Source organism: Abrus precatorius, unplaced genomic scaffold, assembly GCF_003935025.1.
Source record: "Abrus precatorius isolate BTA unplaced genomic scaffold, Abrus_2018 Scaffold10, whole genome shotgun sequence".
Classification (NCBI taxonomy): Eukaryota; Viridiplantae; Streptophyta; class Magnoliopsida; order Fabales; family Fabaceae; genus Abrus; species Abrus precatorius.
In genome coordinates, this window is record NW_020874292.1 from 33,929,477 (window position 1) to 33,950,533 (window position 21,057).

At 26.3% G+C, this 21,057-nt stretch overlaps 2 protein-coding genes and 1 pseudogene across 2 annotated transcripts; 2 read left to right on the forward strand and 1 right to left on the reverse strand.

The window, feature by feature from the left end:
- Positions 1-6,732: 6,732 nt before the first annotated feature.
- LOC113852337 (beta-galactosidase 15) lies at positions 6,733-7,789 on the forward strand (the record flags this gene model as incomplete). The annotated part of the gene is made up of 5 exons (XM_027482566.1): positions 6,733-6,894; positions 7,017-7,225; positions 7,340-7,406; positions 7,507-7,599; positions 7,715-7,789. Coding segments are annotated over exons 1-5 (606 nt in total), but the record flags the coding sequence as incomplete, so codon positions are not given.
- Positions 7,790-10,930, forward strand: LOC113848483 (annotated as a pseudogene).
- On the reverse strand, positions 10,380-12,588 carry LOC113848491 (ethylene-responsive transcription factor ERF017-like). The gene has a single exon (XM_027478035.1). The coding sequence runs from the start codon at positions 12,370-12,372 to the stop codon at positions 11,731-11,733; it is 642 nt and encodes a 213-aa protein (XP_027333836.1). The 5' UTR covers positions 12,373-12,588; the 3' UTR covers positions 10,380-11,730.
- Between the last annotated feature and the right edge of the window lie 8,469 nt (positions 12,589-21,057).

Here is a 21,057-nt window from a genome sequence, read left to right on the forward strand (position 1 = left end):
AAGAAAAAGAAAAGAATATTATGATAGTTTCTAATTATGGATGTTTTTAATAATAATAATAATAATAATATTAAGAAAGAATTAAAAAAATAAATAGATGAAAGACTTTAAAAACATAAAAAAATTATATTATACACGACATTTTTCTATAACACAATCAATAATATATATTATTTAATGTATCATTTAAGTATTTTATTATTTTTTTATCGTAAATGATGAAAATAAATAAATTGACCAACAATAAATATTAAGGATTATACAAGATATTTTAAATCCTCTTATACTAAAATATTTGACACTAACAATTTAATTAAGATATTAAATTGAAAATTAAGGGTCTAGTAAAAATTTAATTATATATTTCCTAAACTAATTATTTAATAGTTTTTATAATATTGATATATATATAATTTAAATTAAATGTTAAATTAATCATTTATTATTTTTTAAAAATAAAAGCTAGTAAAAACATCTATTAATTATTTGAATTTAATGAAATCAAACATGCATTATTTGAGAATAATCACTTTAAAAAAATAATAAATTTAAGTGTTGATCTTTAAACTAAATTAAAACAAATCTCCATTAATTTTTAGAATAAATATAATAAATAAATATTATTTAATAATTAGTCTGATTTAAAAATATTTTATATAAAATTATTAACATTATAAAAAATAATATATCTTAACTCAGTGTATTATAATCTCTTTTCTTGTCTATTCTCTAGATAGTTTGTTTATGCTTTGTCTAAGTATATTAGACTTAAGTGGGAAAACATTAAAATTAGTTTGAATTGAAATATTGAGAAATAAGATAAAAAAAATATTATTGGTTATTTTACTTAAAATTTGAACATATAGGTAATTAAATAACTTAATTTTAAAATAAAAATGCAAATTTTTTACTAAAGATAATTATCGTCTTTAAAGTGTCAATGATTAAACGGTTTAGAAGAAATTTTCTAAATGAAATGTTATTAAAAGTCACTACTAAATCTTCTTGTAAGTTAGAAAGAGAACAATGAAAGGAATAATTAAAAACAATTTTATAGTCGGAGAAGTCAAAAGATAAATATAAAGTAAAATTTAACAGAAAGAAATATCAGGTCAAAATATTTTATGAACACTAAATTAAAACTTTTTAAAAATGAAAGAAAGAGACTTAAAAAAAAAACAGCTTGAAAATTGGACCTAACCTAAAGCGACTGGTCAAGTTAGCCTGGTGGTATTATATCAGGTCGATAACATTCCTACGATGAAGAACAATAATCATTCCTTAAAAATCATTTATTAATTAAAATATTTTAATATTGACTTTTTTAATTAGCCTTTATATTTTAAAAATTACTAATTTAATTATTTTCACTAATATAAATTTATAAAAATGTGAATATTTGAATTAATTACATCATTATTTTAACAGTAATTAAATACTAAAATTAATAAATTTTAAAAGTATAAGAATTAAACTAAAAAATAAAATTTTATCAAAAAAATGAATATAATTTAAAGAATAAAAATATATTTAATTTTACACATATTATGGAGTAACTTCTATATTAAAAAACAATATAATAAATTTAATTTAATTTTTGCATTGAAGAGCCCACTGAATTGGAGATAGTAGAGCCCTTGTTTTTATATGAAAAGGACGTGATAGAGCCCCACTCCATAACTATTTGTCGCTTCTCAATCCAACTCCAATTATTCCTCTCAAATAATTTATCTCTTTTTTCTCTTTTTCTTTTAATTCAAGAAAAAGACTCAGAAAAACTAGCTGTAGCCAGGTGTGTCTTTTGTTCACTTATTTTTTAATCATTAATGTTGTGTTGAATAAAAAAAATTCAAATATTTATTTTTTTAATTAAAAGAGTGAAAGAAAAATAATTTATCAAAATAAATTGTAACCTTTTCATTTATTTTTATTTTTCTTCCATCGCTTTCCTTTGATTCTTCCAAACAGAAGGCAAGAGTTATTAATTTAATTGTCTTATCAAGTTACCATATCATATTATATGATTTTTTTACTCATAAAGTGGGACTTAAGCTATTTTTTTTTCTTGCTAACAAGGATGGCTTGATATATGAACTTTTTTTTTCCCTTTTTCTTCATATTTATGGGTTTTCGTACCGTTTAAATATAAATATAGGTTCACAATAAAATATATAAATATAAAAAAATATTGTTAAAATTCTTCGTGTGTAATGATAAATGCTTGTTTGATGAACAGAAAAGAAAAATATAAAATTTAATTTGAATAAAAATATGAAAGATAAAAATAGGATAATATTTCATTTCATTTATTTTTAACTTAAAGCTCTCACAAGATAAAACTTACACTAGAGAGTAAAGGAGAATAAAATTATAGGATAGACTTCTTATATTATACTAGTTAAATAAATATTAAAAAATAAGATATGATAAAAATAATGATTTTATCCTATTTTATTTTCTTATAATGTAAATTTAGATTTTGATTTTATATAAGTTTGATAGGGTAAAGGAAGATGTGCTTAATATGAACTGAAAAATAAGTTACAACAACGTTAGTGTATGCAAGACGTAGAATGAAGAAGATATTTGCAAAGGACACTTTAATACTTATGTAAATGTTGATTAGCATTGGAATGAAATAGGATTAGTGTTTTTAATGACTAATATGATCAGTTTGATGATGGAATAACACCACAGACATGGGATATGGAAATCACTCTTAAAGGAAATATAATCTCAAAACCAGTTTCCCTTTGGCCTCTTCCTCCTCCGATCAAATACACAGGATTGCAGGTCTCTCCACAGGTGTCAAAGTAGTGAGACCTTTTTTTTTCTTAAGTTAAGTGAATTATTTTTGTTTTTGAAATCTTTAAATTTATTTATTTTATTAAGTTTTTCTACTAAAAACTGTGAATTATTTTTTATATAAGACTTTAGAACTTTTATTATGAAAGTACAACATAAAATAATTTTAAAAGTTTAGAAGGAAGAATTTTAATAAAATTTAAAAATGTAATAAGATATAAAATTAAGGTTTGAAAAGAAAATAATTTTTTGGACTAAATTTAATAGTTTGTTTTGTTAGTATTAATTTAAATTAATTTAATTGATTCAATTATAAAAATTTAGAGAAAAAATTAGGAGTTTTAATTAAAAATTTGACAACAAACACTATATTTATTAAAATATAAAATTAAAAATACTTAATTAGAAAAAAGTCTTGAAAAATTATGATTACACATGATTGAAACTAGATAGATAAAATTTAATTAAGCCATTAAAATTTGAATCACAAATTAAACATAGAATTATAAATTAAAAGGATTCATACATGTAAGATTATTGGATAAAATATATGTTTAATGATTATAGCTATAGTTAAAATTTTAATCTTCTATTTTTTTGTTATTTTTTATTTTTTAGATATTTAATTTATTTATTAATAATGTGATAAATATATCATATTTAATTATATTATGTTAGAGTAATTATTAAATATGTCAATATAATTGTGTTAAACAATTGAAGAATTTTGTTATCTATAATTTAGATAAATGCTTGTTTACTAATTGTGGTCTTTAAATTATCAATTGCTAAGTTTGTTATAGATCATCAATAATTATATATTTAGTGATTTAATTATATCAGTTAGAGAATTAGTCACTTAATTATTAGATTTTATTTATTTATGACTAAAAATTAAGTTATAAATAACTATTTTTCTTGTAATGAAATTATTGATATAATTTTAAAATTTATCAATGATAATTTCCATATAGACTATATTTACCTATATCTTAGCATACATGAATTATCTATTGCATTCATTGATCTTTGAGTTTAAAATTATATGATAAGCTGCAATAACTCTCACTTGATTTTCTGTTGTAGTTCATTTGCAAGTCAGCTTATAATCTGATTTCAAATCTTAAGGACAATGGAGAGATCAATAATAATGTGTTTAAAGTAATATGAAAATGGAGAAGTTCTTCCAAAAATCTCTATTTTTTTTTTTTTGAAGGTTGCTCATGATAAATTATTAAGGACAGTGGAGAGATCAATAATAATGTGTTTAAAGTAATATGAAAATGGAGAAGTTCTTCCAAAAATCTCTATTTTTTTTTTTTGAAGGTTGCTCATGATAAATTATTAACTAATGTGAAAAGATGCAAAAGAGGAATGGCTAACTCTTCAAATTGCTTTAGGTGTAATGAGGACGCAGAAAATGTCATACATATTCTTAGGGATTGATGGTTTGCCCAAAAGATTTAAAATTCTCTTGTTCTTCCTGAAAACTGAATTCCTTTCTTTAGTTAAGGTTTGCATAGTTGGCTCGAATATAATTTGGATACTCAAAATTTTAAAAATTATCCTCACAAAGATGTGTTATTTGGGATAACAATATGGAATTTGTGGAGAAACAAGAACCAAGCTATTTTTCAAAATCAGCATTCTACTGCTAAAAGGGTATTACAGGGTATTTTTCATGAGTTTAATTGTTTTCCTTTTTGTGGTAGGTTTAATCAGGATGCTAGTGTGATGGATTCCCAGAGTCTAATAAAATGGGAGGCTCCTATCCAATCGCATCTAAAGCGATTGTAAAGGAAGATTTTTAATAGTTAGGTTTTGTAGGGTCCTGGATCCTTGTACTCCTATAACTGCTGAGCTTTAGGGATTTTATTGAGGGCTCAAGATGATAGTGCAGGAAAATATTCAGTTGATATGAATTGAATGTAACTCTAAAGAGACTATTTCTTTGCTTGTAAATTATCTTAATTGTAATTTTTTCTTCTTATAATTGGTGAGATTAAGGATTTGTTAAAATGTATTCTTTTTATTAGGTTTAGCCATGTTTTGAGAGAGGCTAATCATTGTGCTAATTGGCTAGCGAAGACTAGGTAGGGCTGATGATAGAATGACTTTTTATTCTTTTGATTCAACCCTTTTAGATTTACTTTTTCTTTTATCTCTTAATGCTATAGGTTCTTGATATCCTAAAGGTACTACTTAGGTTCTTGTTGTTGTTTGGCCTCTAAGCTCTATTTATTAGCAAAAAAAAATAAAATATTCATTTTATTTTTATAAAAGAAACAATATAGAATATCATAAAAAATTATAAATAAAATTGAGATATATTGATTGTTAAAAAAAAATTATACACTTTTGTAATGTTAAATATATATTTATAAAATAATGATTACATCATTTAATATTATAAGTATTTTTTAAATAAAATTTTATATTTATAAAAAATAAATTAATTTAATTATCTTGTTGTTATTAGTTATTTAGTTTTTTATTTATTATAAAAATAATTGAATAAGTTATTTTATATAAATTCTATTATATTTTTACACTGTATAATTAATTAATAATTTAAAATTTTATGACAATAATTATTTATTTGATCATTCTATTTGAGTAAATCATTTATGCTTCAACATTTTCAGTGAAATAGAAAATTATAAATATTTAACAATAATACAAACTATTAAAATTCTATTAACATATATTGTTAATTTTGTTTAAAGTCGTAACATATTAGAATATTTCATATATTTTAACTTTATTCTTGATAAAATATTGATCTTAAAAAAAAACTAATATTACTAATTGATAATTATATTTTAAATTTGACTATTGAAGGTAGAAATTAAAAGTTTAATAATTTTTTCTCCCTCTCTTAAATTAAATTAAGTCTCATGATTTGTCTTACATATTTTCTATGGTTTTTTATTTTATCAGATTTTAGAATTTTCACTTAATAGTATTCAATCTGTAGACTGTATATTGGGTAAAGTAATGTATTTGCATAACTTCTTCAGTTTATTAATCTTATCTCTTTAATTATATTCTAATAAAATAAAATTTTTATTATTGACAAAAATATTTTCTTTTATACACTCTTTTTGGGCTATACTTCCTTTTATACTTTATTCATTCTTAAGATATGATTTTATCATTAATAATAATCATATTTTTATTTATAGTTTTTATTTTTCTTAAATTTAAAAATATTTCTACAGTGCAGAAAAATTTGTTAATATAATATATATCTAATTCGTAAAACTTATATAAACTTTTCTTAATGGTCAACTCAAACCTCTAAGAACAAGGTAACATTGAGAATTTCCATATACAGTACAGCCTACGGTGCCATAAGATTGGGGATCAAATCACGTTTAAAATAAAACAACTTCTATTCAACTTTGAAATGCCCGCAAAGCTTTTTTCCGGCATAGATGCACAAATCAAGAGAGAATAATTATACAGTTAAATAATTAAAATAGAGGAATAATAAGTGATAATAATAAAAAGTTAAGAATAATATAAAAATATCTAAATTCTCTCTCAAGTATATATTTTATTTTTTATTTTAATATGAAAATAATTTAGTTAAAAAAATTAAAATAAATTTTTTTCTAAATATCAATATTTTATTAAAAATAATGTAGATTATAAGAGACGATCTAGTTTATTATAGTTCTAAAATAAATTAATAATACATGTTAAAAATTATTAATCTAATTAATATATATATATATATATATATATAATAGATTCTCTCAAAATTCTTATTGCAGCACTTTCAAAATCTAATTTTTATTTTTTTTTCTTTAAATACATTAAACGCATGAGAAAGAATAAAACTTAATTAACTGCGCCGAAATTGTATTATATAAGGAGAGCTAGTGTCCTCTAAAACTAACAACACAATCTTGAGTTTACAAGATGGCTCCTTTGAATAGTTTCGTCTGCATTTGCTTTCTTAGCTTTCTTCTCTGTGGCATCAATGCCGTTCAAGTCACTCATGATGGAAGAGCCATCAAACTTGATGGAAAAAGGAGGGTGCTAATATCTGGATCAATTCATTATCCTAGAAGCACACCTCAGGTCCAACACCATTCCTCATTAATCATTTTTTGCTTTGTCTTTTTCATATTTATCTCTGATCTATATTTGTATAATAGCATTGTTTATATGTTATTTGTTAACTCATTTTTTATATACATCAGATGTGGCTCGATTTGATTAAGAAAGCAAAAGATGGAGGATTGGATGCTGTTGAAACATATATTTTTTGGAATGCTCATGAACCTGTTCGTCGTCAATATGATTTCACTGGCAATAACGATTTTATTAGATTTCTCAAAACCATTCAAGAGGAAGGACTTTATGCTGTACCTCGCATTGGCCCCTATGTTTGTGCTGAATGGAATTATGGGTAAGTTTGACTCTAACTAAGACTTCTTCAAATTCAATTGACTTCATTTTAAGTACAGAACATATGTTTAATCATAAAAATTATAAAATTCTCATTTTATTAAAAAAAATTTAGAGGGATCCCTGTATGGGTTCATAATCTACCCGGTGTCGAGATTCGGACGGCAAATCAAGTGTTCATGGTAAATTTTTATTATTATTTTAGTTTACTGTTATTTTCTTGGGATTATATTGTGGTAAATTATTATTTCTTACTTTGTTTCATTAATTTTGTATTCATAGAATGAAATGCAAAATTTTACGACTTTGATTGTGGATATGGTAAAAAAAGAAAAATTGTTTGCATCTCAAGGCGGTCCCATAATTTTATCTCAGGTACTACAGCTTTTTTCTAATAAATTTAATTGTTAACGATATTAGATATTATGCAATAAAATAATATTATTTTATATACTAATTAATTGTTGATTGTTATGATTAATGAAAAAAGATCGAAAACGAATACGGGAATGTGATGTCCGCTTATGGGGATGCTGGCAAAGTTTATATAGATTGGTGTGCTAACATGGCCGAATCTTTCGATATTGGGGTTCCATGGATCATGTGCCAGTAACCTGATGCTCCTCAGCCTATGGTAAATTTTACAATTTATATTGGAGTCATCTAAATTATTTTATTTCATTCATTGTTGAAGTTAGCTAATAATTTTCTCTTTAAATTAAATGCTAGATCAATACTTGCAATGGTTGGTATTGTCAGGACTTTGAACCCAATAACCCTAATAGTCCTAAAATGTGGACTGAAAATTGGGTTGGCTGGTCAGTTTAAACTCTTGTTTTATTTGGTCAATTTTTTTGCCTTAAAAAAACTTTGTTCATGAGTTTTCGTTACTAAAGTTATTTTGCAATCAATTTTTTTAATCTTTTTTAAAGGTTCAAGAATTGGGGTGGTAAAGATCCCCATAGAACTGCAGAAGATGTTGCTTATGCTGTGGCAAAGTTTTTCCAAACCGGAGGCACATTCCAGAACTACTACATGGTAAATAATTAAAAGTTCAAATTCTTACTTCTTTTAAGTAACATTCTAGCAACATTTTGTACAAGTATAACTTTTTTTTGTCGCTTTCAGTATCACGGTGGAACTAACTTCGGAAGAACAGCTGGGGGTCCATACATTACCACTTCATATGATTACGACGCTCCTCTTGATGAATTTGGTAACTGCATTTATTATATATTTTCATTTTAGGTTATAATGTTTATTTTTTATTTTTTATCGAACAATATTTTTCCATGAAAAAAACCTTTCGCTTTCAAAATTGCAGGAAACATTGCCCAACCAAAATGGGGTCACCTCAAAGAACTTCACATGGTTCTGAAATCGATGGAAAACAGTCTTACCAACGGAAACGTGTCAGAAACTGATTTTGGCAACTCTGTTAAGGTAAACGAATAAAGAACACTCACAAATTCAATGACTATGATATTTTTAGAGACAAAAGCACTTATTATTATGACATACACAGTTTCAACTTCTAGGCTACTGTGTATTCCACGAATGATTCATCAAGCTGCTTCTTGAGCAACTCCAACACCACCACTGGTGCCACAATAACATTTCGAGGAAATACATATGATGTTCCTGCTTGGTCTGTTAGTCTTCTTCCTGATTGTCAAACTGAAGGGTATAACACAGCCAAGGTAACCCTTTATATTTTCCAGTAGTATAAACCAAAATCATATGCTAGCTATTTTGTTCATGATGACCAATTGTTGCATATGTTGTTAATTGATGCATCTATGTTTTCATAATTAGGTAAATGTTCAAACCTCCCTTATGGTAAAGGCGGAAAACAAAGCTGAAGATGAGCCAATAGCTTTGAAGTGGGTGTGGAGAGCTGAGAATATTGATAATGCCCTCCTTGGCAAAGGTAATTTCACTGTAGATGCACTTCTTGATCAAAAAAGAGTCACTGATGATGCCACTGACTACCTTTGGTACATGACAAGGTAATCAATCATAACCACGTAATTTTTTCTCTTCTTTTGTCTCTTTTTTGTTCTGTTAAAAAATTGCTAACAATATTTGTTTTTTTTATGATAGACTTGATATTGATCAAAATGATCCAGTTTGGGCAGATGATATGTCTCTTAGGATTAATGGCAGTGGTCATGTAATTCATGTATTCATCAACGGAGAACATATTGGTAATATTATGTCACATACTAATTATCACCTACGGTTGAATATACAGCATTATGTTATAACTAGTAGTTACGTTACAATTTAATTTAATAACATGGTCCCTGTTTGATTGAAGTACAGGTTCCCATTGGGCCACATATGGCATTCATAATGATAAATATGAGACTAAAATTAAGTTGAAGCCTGGGAAGAACATTATCAGCCTGCTTACTGTCACTGTTGGACTTCAGGTATCACACTACTTAATTATGGCCCATAACATATTCAATTGTCTATATACATTACTCAATTTAGTTCCAGTTATTATTATGTACCATATTATATGTTTCTTTTGTTGAATAGAACTATGGGAAGAACTACGATAAATGGCACACTGGTCTTGTTGGGCCCATTGAAGTGATTGGTAGAAATGGTGATGAGACCATAATTAAAGATTTATCCTCACACCCCTGGTCCTACAAGGTTGGGTTGCATGGTTGGGATAACAAATTCTACAGTGAAAACTCACCCTATGCTTCTCCTTCCAAATGGGAATCTGACCAGATACCCATAAATAGGATGTTCACTTGGTACAAGGTAAATTGTTTTTCTTCAAAAATTGTGTATTACTATAAAATTGTTATTCCCTTTGGTTGAACTAATCAATGAATTAATAATGTGTTTATATTTTGTAGACCACTTTCAAAGCTCCTCTAGGATCAGACCCAGTTGCTGTGGATTTGCAAGGTATGGGTAAAGGTTATGCCTGGGTGAATGGTCAATCTCTGGGTCGCACTTGGCCTAGTTATTATGCTGATGAAGATGGTTGTAGTGCTGACCCTTGTGACTACCGTGGTGAATATGATGACAAAAAATGTGTTAGCAATTGTGGAAACCCCACCCAGCGATGGTTCGTTGACTCAAACTCTTTCACAATTGCCTTATATGCCCTTTTTTTTTTTCTCATGTTGATTAATTAATTACTATTTTATTTAATAATATCGCATCTCCAAAAATTGGTGCTTTGTTTTAAATAATTTCAGGTACCATGTGCCTCGCTCCTTTATTCAAGATGGTGAAAACACATTGGTTTTGTTTGAGGAAATTGGTGGCAACCCATCACTAGTGAATTTCCAAACAGTTGTTGTTGGCACTGCTTGTGGAAACACTCATGAGAACAAGACTTTGGAATTGTCTTGCTATGGTCGTCCCATCTCGGCTATAAAGTTTGCAAGTTTTGGCAATCCACAAGGTGAATGTGGAGCATTTAGTAGGGGCAGTTGCGAAAGCAATAGTGATGCTTTGTCCATTATGAAAAATGTAAGCTTTTAATTAATTTTTATTTGTATCTTCAAAATTGTTTTATATATGATGATGGATTAACTTGCTTCAAATTTTGGGTTTCTATATATAGGCATGTGTGGGCAAGGAATCATGCTCGATTGATGTTTCAGAAAAAACATTTGGACCAGGAAGTTGTGGAGACATGGTCAAGAGGCTCGCTGTGGAAGCAGTTTGTTAGGATTTTTATTAATTACTAGTTAAATAGATAAGGGACATCTAGTTTAGGCTCATCAGATTCTCTATTTTAAAGAAAGCTTAGACGCATTTCCCTCTTTTTAATTTTAGTATTCTCTTACTGTTTATTTGCTGACGGGCCAAAATTCCAAATCATAAATTCCGGTGCCGCAGCTGGCCAATGTTATTAATATCATACTGCATACTGATCTCTAAGTCCAAATATTGATTCGATTAATCACTAATTAATTGAAGTGGTAAGTTTTTTTAAAGTTACAATTGTTAAGCTATTAGTTGAATTTAATCAACTATGTATATAAAAATATAGTTGATGAGCTAAGGAATCCATCAACAATCAAGTCTGTATATGATCATCAAATACTCCACAGATTGTGTTCTCTTGGGATATATATGATCATCACGTCCTTTTTTCAATTTGTTTTTGGTCAAAATCACATGTCCTTTCTTAATAACAGTATAAACAATTTTAATTAATGGGCCAGGCCTTGTCACCAACATTATCTAGACGAAAAATCTTATCCTTTTATATAATTGAATGAATGGCTAAAAAGAATTACAATATCTGCACACAACTTTACAAGTAATGATCTTGAGTCATGACTATTAAATGATTTTATGAATCTTATCCGCAAAATCGAAAACCTTAACTACGTGGTAAAAAATAATAATGACCCACAGCACTAAACTATAGCAGAGGGCTTGGTCCCATAAAAATTGACCAACCCAAACCCGAGTTCTTGTCACGATTTCGGATATAATAAAATTACCCAAAACCCGACCCATTTAGAAGTTCCACAAGTTCGAGTCCAGAATAACCAACCCATCCAAGTTCTCTTCATAATCAAAACTTGGCAGCTCCGGCACATAGAAGTCACTACTAAACTCATCGAAACCCGGAAAAACACAATATTCGGGTTCGAAATGACCCGTCCCGATTGCGGAAAACAAATCCGAAAACGACCCGTTTTGCGTGGCGTCGCTGTCGGTTTGCACCTTCACCTCTGAAGGCGACGGCGACTCTATAGGCAACGACGCCATCCCCTCCTCCTCCTCCTCCTCCTCAGAAGAACACTCCATCGGTGTAGAAACGGATGGACCCGAATATTCTTTTCGAGGCTCCGAATTCGCGAAACGGGCCGCGGCGATCTGAATTTGAGAGGGAGTCATGGACCTTCCGCCGGCGATGTTCGGCGGGTCAGTCGGGAAATTAAACCTCGCGCCGCTGCCACGTAAGCAGAACATGGCGGCGTCGAAGGCACGCGCCGCTTTCTCGGCGGTGTCGTAGGAACCCAACCAAATCCTCTGTCGACTATTGGGAAGCCTAATTTCAGACACATATTTTCCCCACTTCCTCTTCCTTACACCTCTATACGACGAGCCGTTTCGCTCCGCCGCAGGTTTTTTTTCCACGCTCGACTTCACCATATTTTTTTTTAATTCCGACACAAACTCACTCGCTACTTTAAATGACCCGAAATGTTTTACACTTTTGTTATTTCTTTTTTCCTTTTTTTCTTTTTCGCTTTTGTGGTTTTAGTATCGCAAGCTTTTGTTTGGGTTGTGTTGGGGAATGTTGTCGTTGGCAGTTTTGGCTGCGTTTGCATCTGATGGAGGAAGAGTCTGCGGCTTTTATATTTGCAATGAAGCGAGTGAAGAAGTTTGACTCACTGTGTGTAAGACTTAGAAGGCGTGTGTGACAGTTGACAGAGGAGTTGTGTTGGAAAGTGCATAACGATGTACACGTGGACGCTGACGACAGCCATGATGATGTCCCTCCGCGTCTCTTGAGACAATATTAGACAACAAAATTAGACCACTCACTTGGTTTTATAATCACGTGATTTTAGTATTACATTCTCCTCTTTGAATAAACAACGTTATATTATATTATATGGTAAAAGCATTTTTAAATTCATGAAGTTTGAAGATGCCACACACTCTCACTTCTCACTGCTCACTTCAGTTCTGTGGCCTTGTTGACGCATCCTTTCCATTCAATTAAATATTTGCGGCTACATTTAACTTAAACAAGTAAATACCACTTCCCCAATTACCACCTTTGCTAGGTTTCTACCACCGAAACTTCCACTTCCCTTTGCTCCTTAATAAATTAATCAATAAATAAGTAAATAAAATGCCTTTTACTTTTTCACATATTAAGAAAGAGTTTTATATTTTATTCAAAATTATGTTCAATTATTTTTAATTCTCAATTATAACTTCGTATCATTAAAATAAATTCATGAGTGAACTTAATGTCAATTCAAACGCAATTCAAATATGGTATTTTCATTCAGCCTTTTATTTATTTATATACACAGTTCTCCGATATAACTCAGATTAAGTTGTACTTCACGTAGAATTGTAGAAAGTACAAAGACTATACTCACTCAAGCCTCTTTTATTAAACGTGGGTCAAAGTTTAATAGCGTGTGTATGAGAATCTGTAATCAGGATTTTATGATATAATTTTCTCGCAGCCATTGATTATTATTACTATTTTGAAATTAGTCATAATTTTTTTAAGGGCTCAACATACCATTTTATGAATGCACGTATAAGGATTATCAACCCTTCTATAAGATAGATATATTGCATAATTACAGAATTATTAATATACTTAATATAACTAATAATAAAAGGCCACCTGGATCCGGCCTTGTGGCAATGTTTTTAATTTCGTAGATATTACAATTTTTTAATTTTAAACTAAAAAATAATAAATATATTAGGATGGTAGGTCAAAACAAATAAAAATATTTTAAAATATAAATGTTTATTTGACACGTGTTTGGTTGAAACAATTTTTAAAATAATAATTTTAATTTTCTCAAAATTCTATAAAAAACTAAAAAACAAGTACTCATTTTTATAAAATAAATTAAACAAAAATATTCACTTAACAGGCAAAAAAAATCAAAATAATGTATAAAATAGTAAAATAAAAATATAGTTTGCATGTACGTGGAAACAAGTATTGTAACTCGTACCATGTTTAATTTATTAAACAATAGCTTGTTATGAATAACTTTACAAGGCTTACTGGTCACAGACATTTGAATGTATTATTCTCTAATAAAAATAAAATTTTACATTATTAAAATGTATGATACCGATTTGCATTAAAGGTTAGGATATAAATATTAAATATCAATACATATATATTACTGATATAAAATTATATGTTAGACTAGAAAATGATATTAATGAGAAAAATGTCAACTACACATTTTTTATTATTAATTAAAAGTTATTAAAAATTACATAAATGATACAAGTCTCACTTTTTTATATTCTTAATTTTATCTTTTTATATTATATTATGTGTCTTCTTGTCTTCTTTTGTATTAAATGTTATTTTTATATGATTTATTTATTTATTTTTACACAAACAAGTTCATAAAAAAATAGGTATAAATATTCCTCAAAATAAGTGAATTTGTACAGAAAAATTCAGAAAAAAATTCATGTAAAAAATATATTCTTTAAAACACGTTTAAGATTCTATTTTTCATATTTATTAAAAAGGATAAGCATTGAATATTTGAAAAAAATAAAAAAAAATATTTTATAAACTAGGTTGAGTGTCGCTTTTTTTATTTGCTTATTAAAATAGATAAAATTTCAGTATTGAAAAAGAAAGAATGAGAAAGTTTTTTAAAATATATTTAGAGTATGTTTAATTTTTCTTTTAAAATAGTTTTTTATTTTTAAAAATAAAATATAATATAAATTCATACTATATCTTATTTAAATTATTTTTAAAAGAGAAATCAAACGTGTTCTTAATACATCGTTTTTTCATTTATTAAAATAATAAGAATTAAATATTTAAAAAGAGAAATGGAATACAAATTCCAAAACATGCTTAACATCTCACTTCCCTTGTCCATGATCTTACAATGTGTTTGTTTGTCTACTAACAGCTTAGTTCTTAGCTTCTCACTTCATTAAGATTATGAATTTATGACTGAAAATCGTTTCACATTGAGCTAGTCAATTTCTTGTTTTTTTTTTATTTAAATTATGTATAGCTTTATTTTCTCAATTTTTATTAAGCCAGATAAGTTCTTCGTTTTAAAATTAATCTAAACTGTTCCTCCTCTTAATTTTCTTTAACTTGAAACCGTCAATTAATAGTCTTACCCAATTTATTTGTTCCTTCTGAACATCGCATTGCAATAAATAAATGTCACGTGGCACTAAATATTAATACACGACAAATATGATTAAGTCTCGTTTTAAAAAATATTTTTTTTCATTTTAAGTGAAATTATGTATTTTAATCGGTTGATTTTGAATAAAAATCAATTTAATCAATTTGATTTAAAAAAATTTTAAGTAAGAAACGATAATTCAAAATTTTTAAATTTGATGAAGACTAAATTTATTAAATTTAAAAATTTATAGAAAATTATTAATTTTAAAATTTTATAAACAAAATTTATCCACACTACCAAAATCAACTGAAAAACACTACCAAAAAAACTAAATTTATCCACAATTTAAAAAAAGAGAAGCAAGTAAGCGTACATTTTAGAAAAAAACAACGAGTCAAATTGGCACTAGTTTTAGTATAAGACGTTACCTCGGCTGGTGACCTAACAAGTTCACGATTTCCGTTAAATTTAATAATTTAACGTATGTACGGAATGAGATATTTAATATATATTTTCTTTCAGAACATGATTTTGTTAAATACACAAATAACAAACAATAAATCTTTTCTTATTAGTTAATACTAATAATTTATCTACAATTTTAATTTATGATAAATACAACATTGTTTAGTTTAAATTTAAGACATATATTTAATAATATAAGCAAATTTTGTGTTATATATATATATATATTTATACATGTATTATTATATATCATACAAATTATAGTAATTGATTACACTTGGATTTATTTATTTATTCTGCACATACACATCTTGATATTTCACGTAAAAATTTATGATTTGTGACATATATAAATGTTATATTTATACATATATTTTTATACAAAACATGATATATTTTAGATTTAAATAAGTGTCTTTACTTTCTAAAAAATTGTAATTATTGGAATATATTTTTAATTTTTTAAATTTAATATCTAATAAATTAAGCCGATAAAAAGTAATTTTTATTATTCATTTTTGTTTGCTAAATATTAAGTCAGATAATGAAATTTTAATTTAATATTATAAAAATTAAACATGGGATAGATCTTTATTTTAATTAATACAAAATGTTTTAAAATAAAAATTTAAATAGTACTCAATATTTATAAAAAATAATTTAAAGTAAATTATTAAAACTTAGTTTGTAAATAATAAAATTAGCAATCTCTATCCTTAAACATAATACGTTTATAAGGATTAACTTAGTCTTGTATATGATTTTGCAAGGTATGTAATAAAAATTACAAAATATATATATTTTTTATTTTTTTTTAATGAATATTGATACAAGTGAAGGGATGATTAATGAGAAACAGGAGCACGTGCGCGAAGTTGAGGGAGTAAAGGACATTCAAAGGCAACGCGGCGTTGATAGTTGTCGCTGTTAACGAAAAGGATGCTGTAATAGTAGCAAATGGCCACCAAATTGATGACCTCTTCTTTCTTATTACTGCAAATTATTGTATTTCAAATTTTATAACCATTATTACACATGAAAATTATAAGTAAAAATATATGGTACTTTATAACGGAGAGTGTGAGACTCTCTTACATGTAAAACAATTTTGATAATAATAAATAATAAAATTAGTAGTTTAATTAAAAAAATATTACTATTTTATTATTTTTAAGATATTAGAAAAATTATAATTATTAATTTAAAAAGTTATAGAATATTCGTGAATATCACAATTCAAAGAATTTAAAAAAGTCATACACCAATCACCGTGTTAAAGTGATTTTATGAAGGATATGTTAGCGGTTCTAACTGCAGTAAGCCCAACAAAGCAAAATTTATGTTTACGAATTGATGAAGTCATCGATTTCGCAAGAATCGATTCCTGAATTGGGACAAACAGCACTTAGCCTAAGACTCAAAATATGGCTGAGACAATTGGATCCCTCAAAAAGAGAATAGTGATGTTTGACTTAAGCATAACATTAATTCATTCTTTTAAACATACAAAGTTTTCACTCAAATTTCAGCTTCAGAAACAACTTAGAAAGAACTCCCTACAATAAGATATAATAAATTGTATAAATATATCAATGTTATATTGTTTAATAAAAATACATTATATATAAATTCTTTACGTGTGTAATATTTTATAGATTAAATAAATTAATAATAATATTTTTTTAGTTTTAAATACTATATAGTTTTGAGGACTTCGTAAAAATTTAAAATACCAGTAACTTCATTAATATTATAAATTTTATCAATGATTGTAATTTTTTTAAAAATATAACCTTAAAATTATTGGAATTCATTTTTTTTATTTTTTCTTTATATTGAATTAAAAAGTTTATCTTCATTAAGAATATTTTTTTTTACATAACTAATAAAAAAAATTTCAAGTAATTTAATAAAAAAAAATCATGACAAAAATTCTTAAAAAATATATTTAAGACTTCACATTAATTCGTGACTAGCTAACATTTTTTAAAAATTTAATAAATATTACCAGTGATGTTTAAAATGTTTATTAAAAAATATTATTAATACATGAAAGAAATTATATATACAATAAAATTTTAATCTAAATACACATTGTAAATATAACTTAAGCAAAACATTTTTAATATAATTTTATCAAACACGTTAAATTTGTATTTACATGACTTTATGATCCATGATAGTATCTAAAATTTTACTTATAATAAAATAATTTACCAATAAAAAATCAATTAATTTTTATATCAAATATGTTATTTTTTAAAAATATATATTTTTCTTGTTTAATTTTTATTAAATACACAACTTTATTAGGTTACTCTGTTTATGAAATGTTTCACTATGTATTTAGATTGATCTTTTTTAAATAGTCACTTATTTTTTTAAAAATTTAGGTTTAATTATATTTGTAATTCCTATAAATATAGGCATTTTTGTGGTTTTTTTTCTTTAAGGACTATCTAACTAAGTGCCTGGAACATGATTCAACAAACACTCCACAAGAATTACAATCATTATTCCTTACTACAAGCTAATCTGAAGTTATTGTTGTTGACCCAATTTCTGTTACACATTATGATACAACTAGCTTAACTTAGAGGGAATATGAATTTTTCTTTTTTAGATGTACAAATGTAACATTATGTAAAAAATAGTTGAATTTAATCCATGATGTATTGCTGATAGTTGGATGTAATTGCAAAGTTAATATTATTTTGCACAGTTAAATGTTAACACTGGACAACTGCATATTATTATCCACAATTAGATGTTATTTTGGACAGCTTTTATTCCAGAACAATGTACAAAACATATTAAGGTTATTTTGGATATACTTATGAAAAATATTATGTTGACACAACTTATGTAAAGCCTTTTTGTTTACATGTACAAATTATTTTATTGGTAGATTGCAGAGTTATATATTAATACTGAAAACCTACACATTATTTTGTTGGTGTAAATGTAATTTAATGAGTTGTTATCCCATAACTATGTACAAAACTTTGAAACGTCTTTTTTAACATGTACAAATTATTCTGTTGACTGATTGCAATTAAATATTAACATTGGACACCTGTTGTGCATGTTATTTTGGGACAACTTTTATTTAAGAACAATATACAAAACAATATAAGGTTATTTTACACACCACAGTTAAACAATCCAAATAGTACACTCCCACAGTTGTTCAATAATATGACATTTTAAAAAAAATATTTCATTTATGATAAATCTGGTTACCTGACTAAAGTCACCATCAAATACATACCTAAAAAGAACAATAATTAATCAGATTTACACAAGTATAAACTTTAAAAATACAATAACTAAACACAATTGCAGAACTCTAAAACTGCAATTTCATATTACTACAGTGGACATAAATTATATTTTAACCTATCATGACAATATACATAAATAACAAAACAATTATGGCCTAAGAAACTCCAACTGTGTAACATAGAATCCATCTCTTTGCCTTTTCACGTGCAAGTTTTCTTTATAAATTTATAATCCTACACACATGCTCTTCGGTGATTGTTAGAACCACATTCAAACACAGAAATTTCACTCCCTCGTAAACTCCTTCATTAGCCCATTCAATGAACTTACAAGACTTCTTAAACTGTACATTTCACACACACCGAATGTAAGAAATATTTTTGAAGTTAATGAACAATACAAAACACTACTCGTGAAAGATATTTATTACTTACTTTTCAATTTAGACATATCCAAAACGCCCTTCCAAGAATTTTTCTTTCTATTGGATGTAAATAGGACCAACAATTCTCCACAATCACATAGAGGTTATCCTGGTCGCTTCGATACCGCTGAGGAAGATGTTGAAACTCGTGATTTTGTTGCCATTAATTTTGTTGCTCCAAAATTGTATTGTACCTTTTGTCCTTCCAATGGCTTCGATAATGTTGAGGAATAAGACTACCTGCAGCAGGAGATTGGGGTTTTTCACAGTCTGTCCTAAATATAAAACAATGAAATGAGGTTAAAAATTTGGTGTTTTTCATTTATGAAAGTGACCCACCTCCTCAATAATCTATCTCAGCAAACCACTTAAGCAAGTATGAAGCCATGTAAGCAACTGATAAGGACTCTTTTAGGCCAAGCTTAGTACTTAACAGAAGAAGAGTTAATGGCAGGGACCAATTCGTAATTTACCTATTTTATAAGGATCATTTCTAAACAAAAATATTTGTAAGGACTAATCACAAAAATGTCTATATTTATAAGGACCAAAAACATAATTAAGCCAAAAATTTATAATAAAATTATTAAAAAAAGTTGACTATTCATTTTTCACTTTACCTTCCTTCTCTTTCACCTCATTTTTCTTCTCTTTCTTTTTCTTTGTCTTTAAATTAACTAAAACAACACCCTTTACTCTACCTTTAATAAAAGTACCATTCACTACATTTTCAAAATTTACCAAATTATCACTCTCATCATCATACCTATTAAAGTTGTCATATCCATTAAGGAAAGTGTAATTATTATCTCTACTTTCCTCATCACAAATTATCACCTACCATAATTCATATTTATTAAAATTTATCACTATTAAACAAATCATTGACTACCGTTAGTATCACAACACAGATCAAACATTTTAAATTATAATTATCCATCACTCTAAAGAAATTATATTTGCACAAATTAAACTCAACAAGTCTCACTCTTCTACTATTGTTAAAACACATTTTTATTATTATCATTTATTAAAATCAACTTTTATTAACCATTGTAAGTACCATCATTTGACATAAAGAGTTATGGTAATTGTAACTTGAAATATCGATTATGATGACTTACAATATTGATACAATCATAATAAAAAAATATGTTTTGTTTATGATTTTGTGTGATAATGGAAAGAGATGGCAAGAGAAAGAAGGAGAAGAACTAAGTAGTAAAGAAAAACTAAACAATAAAATAGATGAAAAGGAGAAAAAAATTGATAAGAAATAATTGTTTATTAGGATACTAAAAATTTGAGAAGTTATTATATATATTTTATACATTGTAATTATAATTTTTTAATATCTTAAATATTAAATAAGTATTTACATATTTTTTTATTAAATTATTAAATTTACTGTTTATTAATATAAAATTAATGATAATAATTATTTTACATATAAGCAGATATTATAATCTCTTAATAATAAGATAATACAATATATTTTATCTAATGAAAAAATAGTTAATAAAGGAAGATTAAGATGTGTGAAAAATACTGAATGAATTATAATATATTAATTTTTTAAACAAAAAATTAATTAAAAACGTATTTAAAAGGTGGAGAATAAAAATAAAATAAAAAGTGAGAGAATTAAATTAAAATAAAAAAATAAAGTGTGAAGGTTAATTTGGTAATTTTAACTCTTCTTTTAAACAAAAATTTTAATTTTATTACCGCACATATTTTTTTTATAATTTTAATAAATAATGAAAATTATATTAA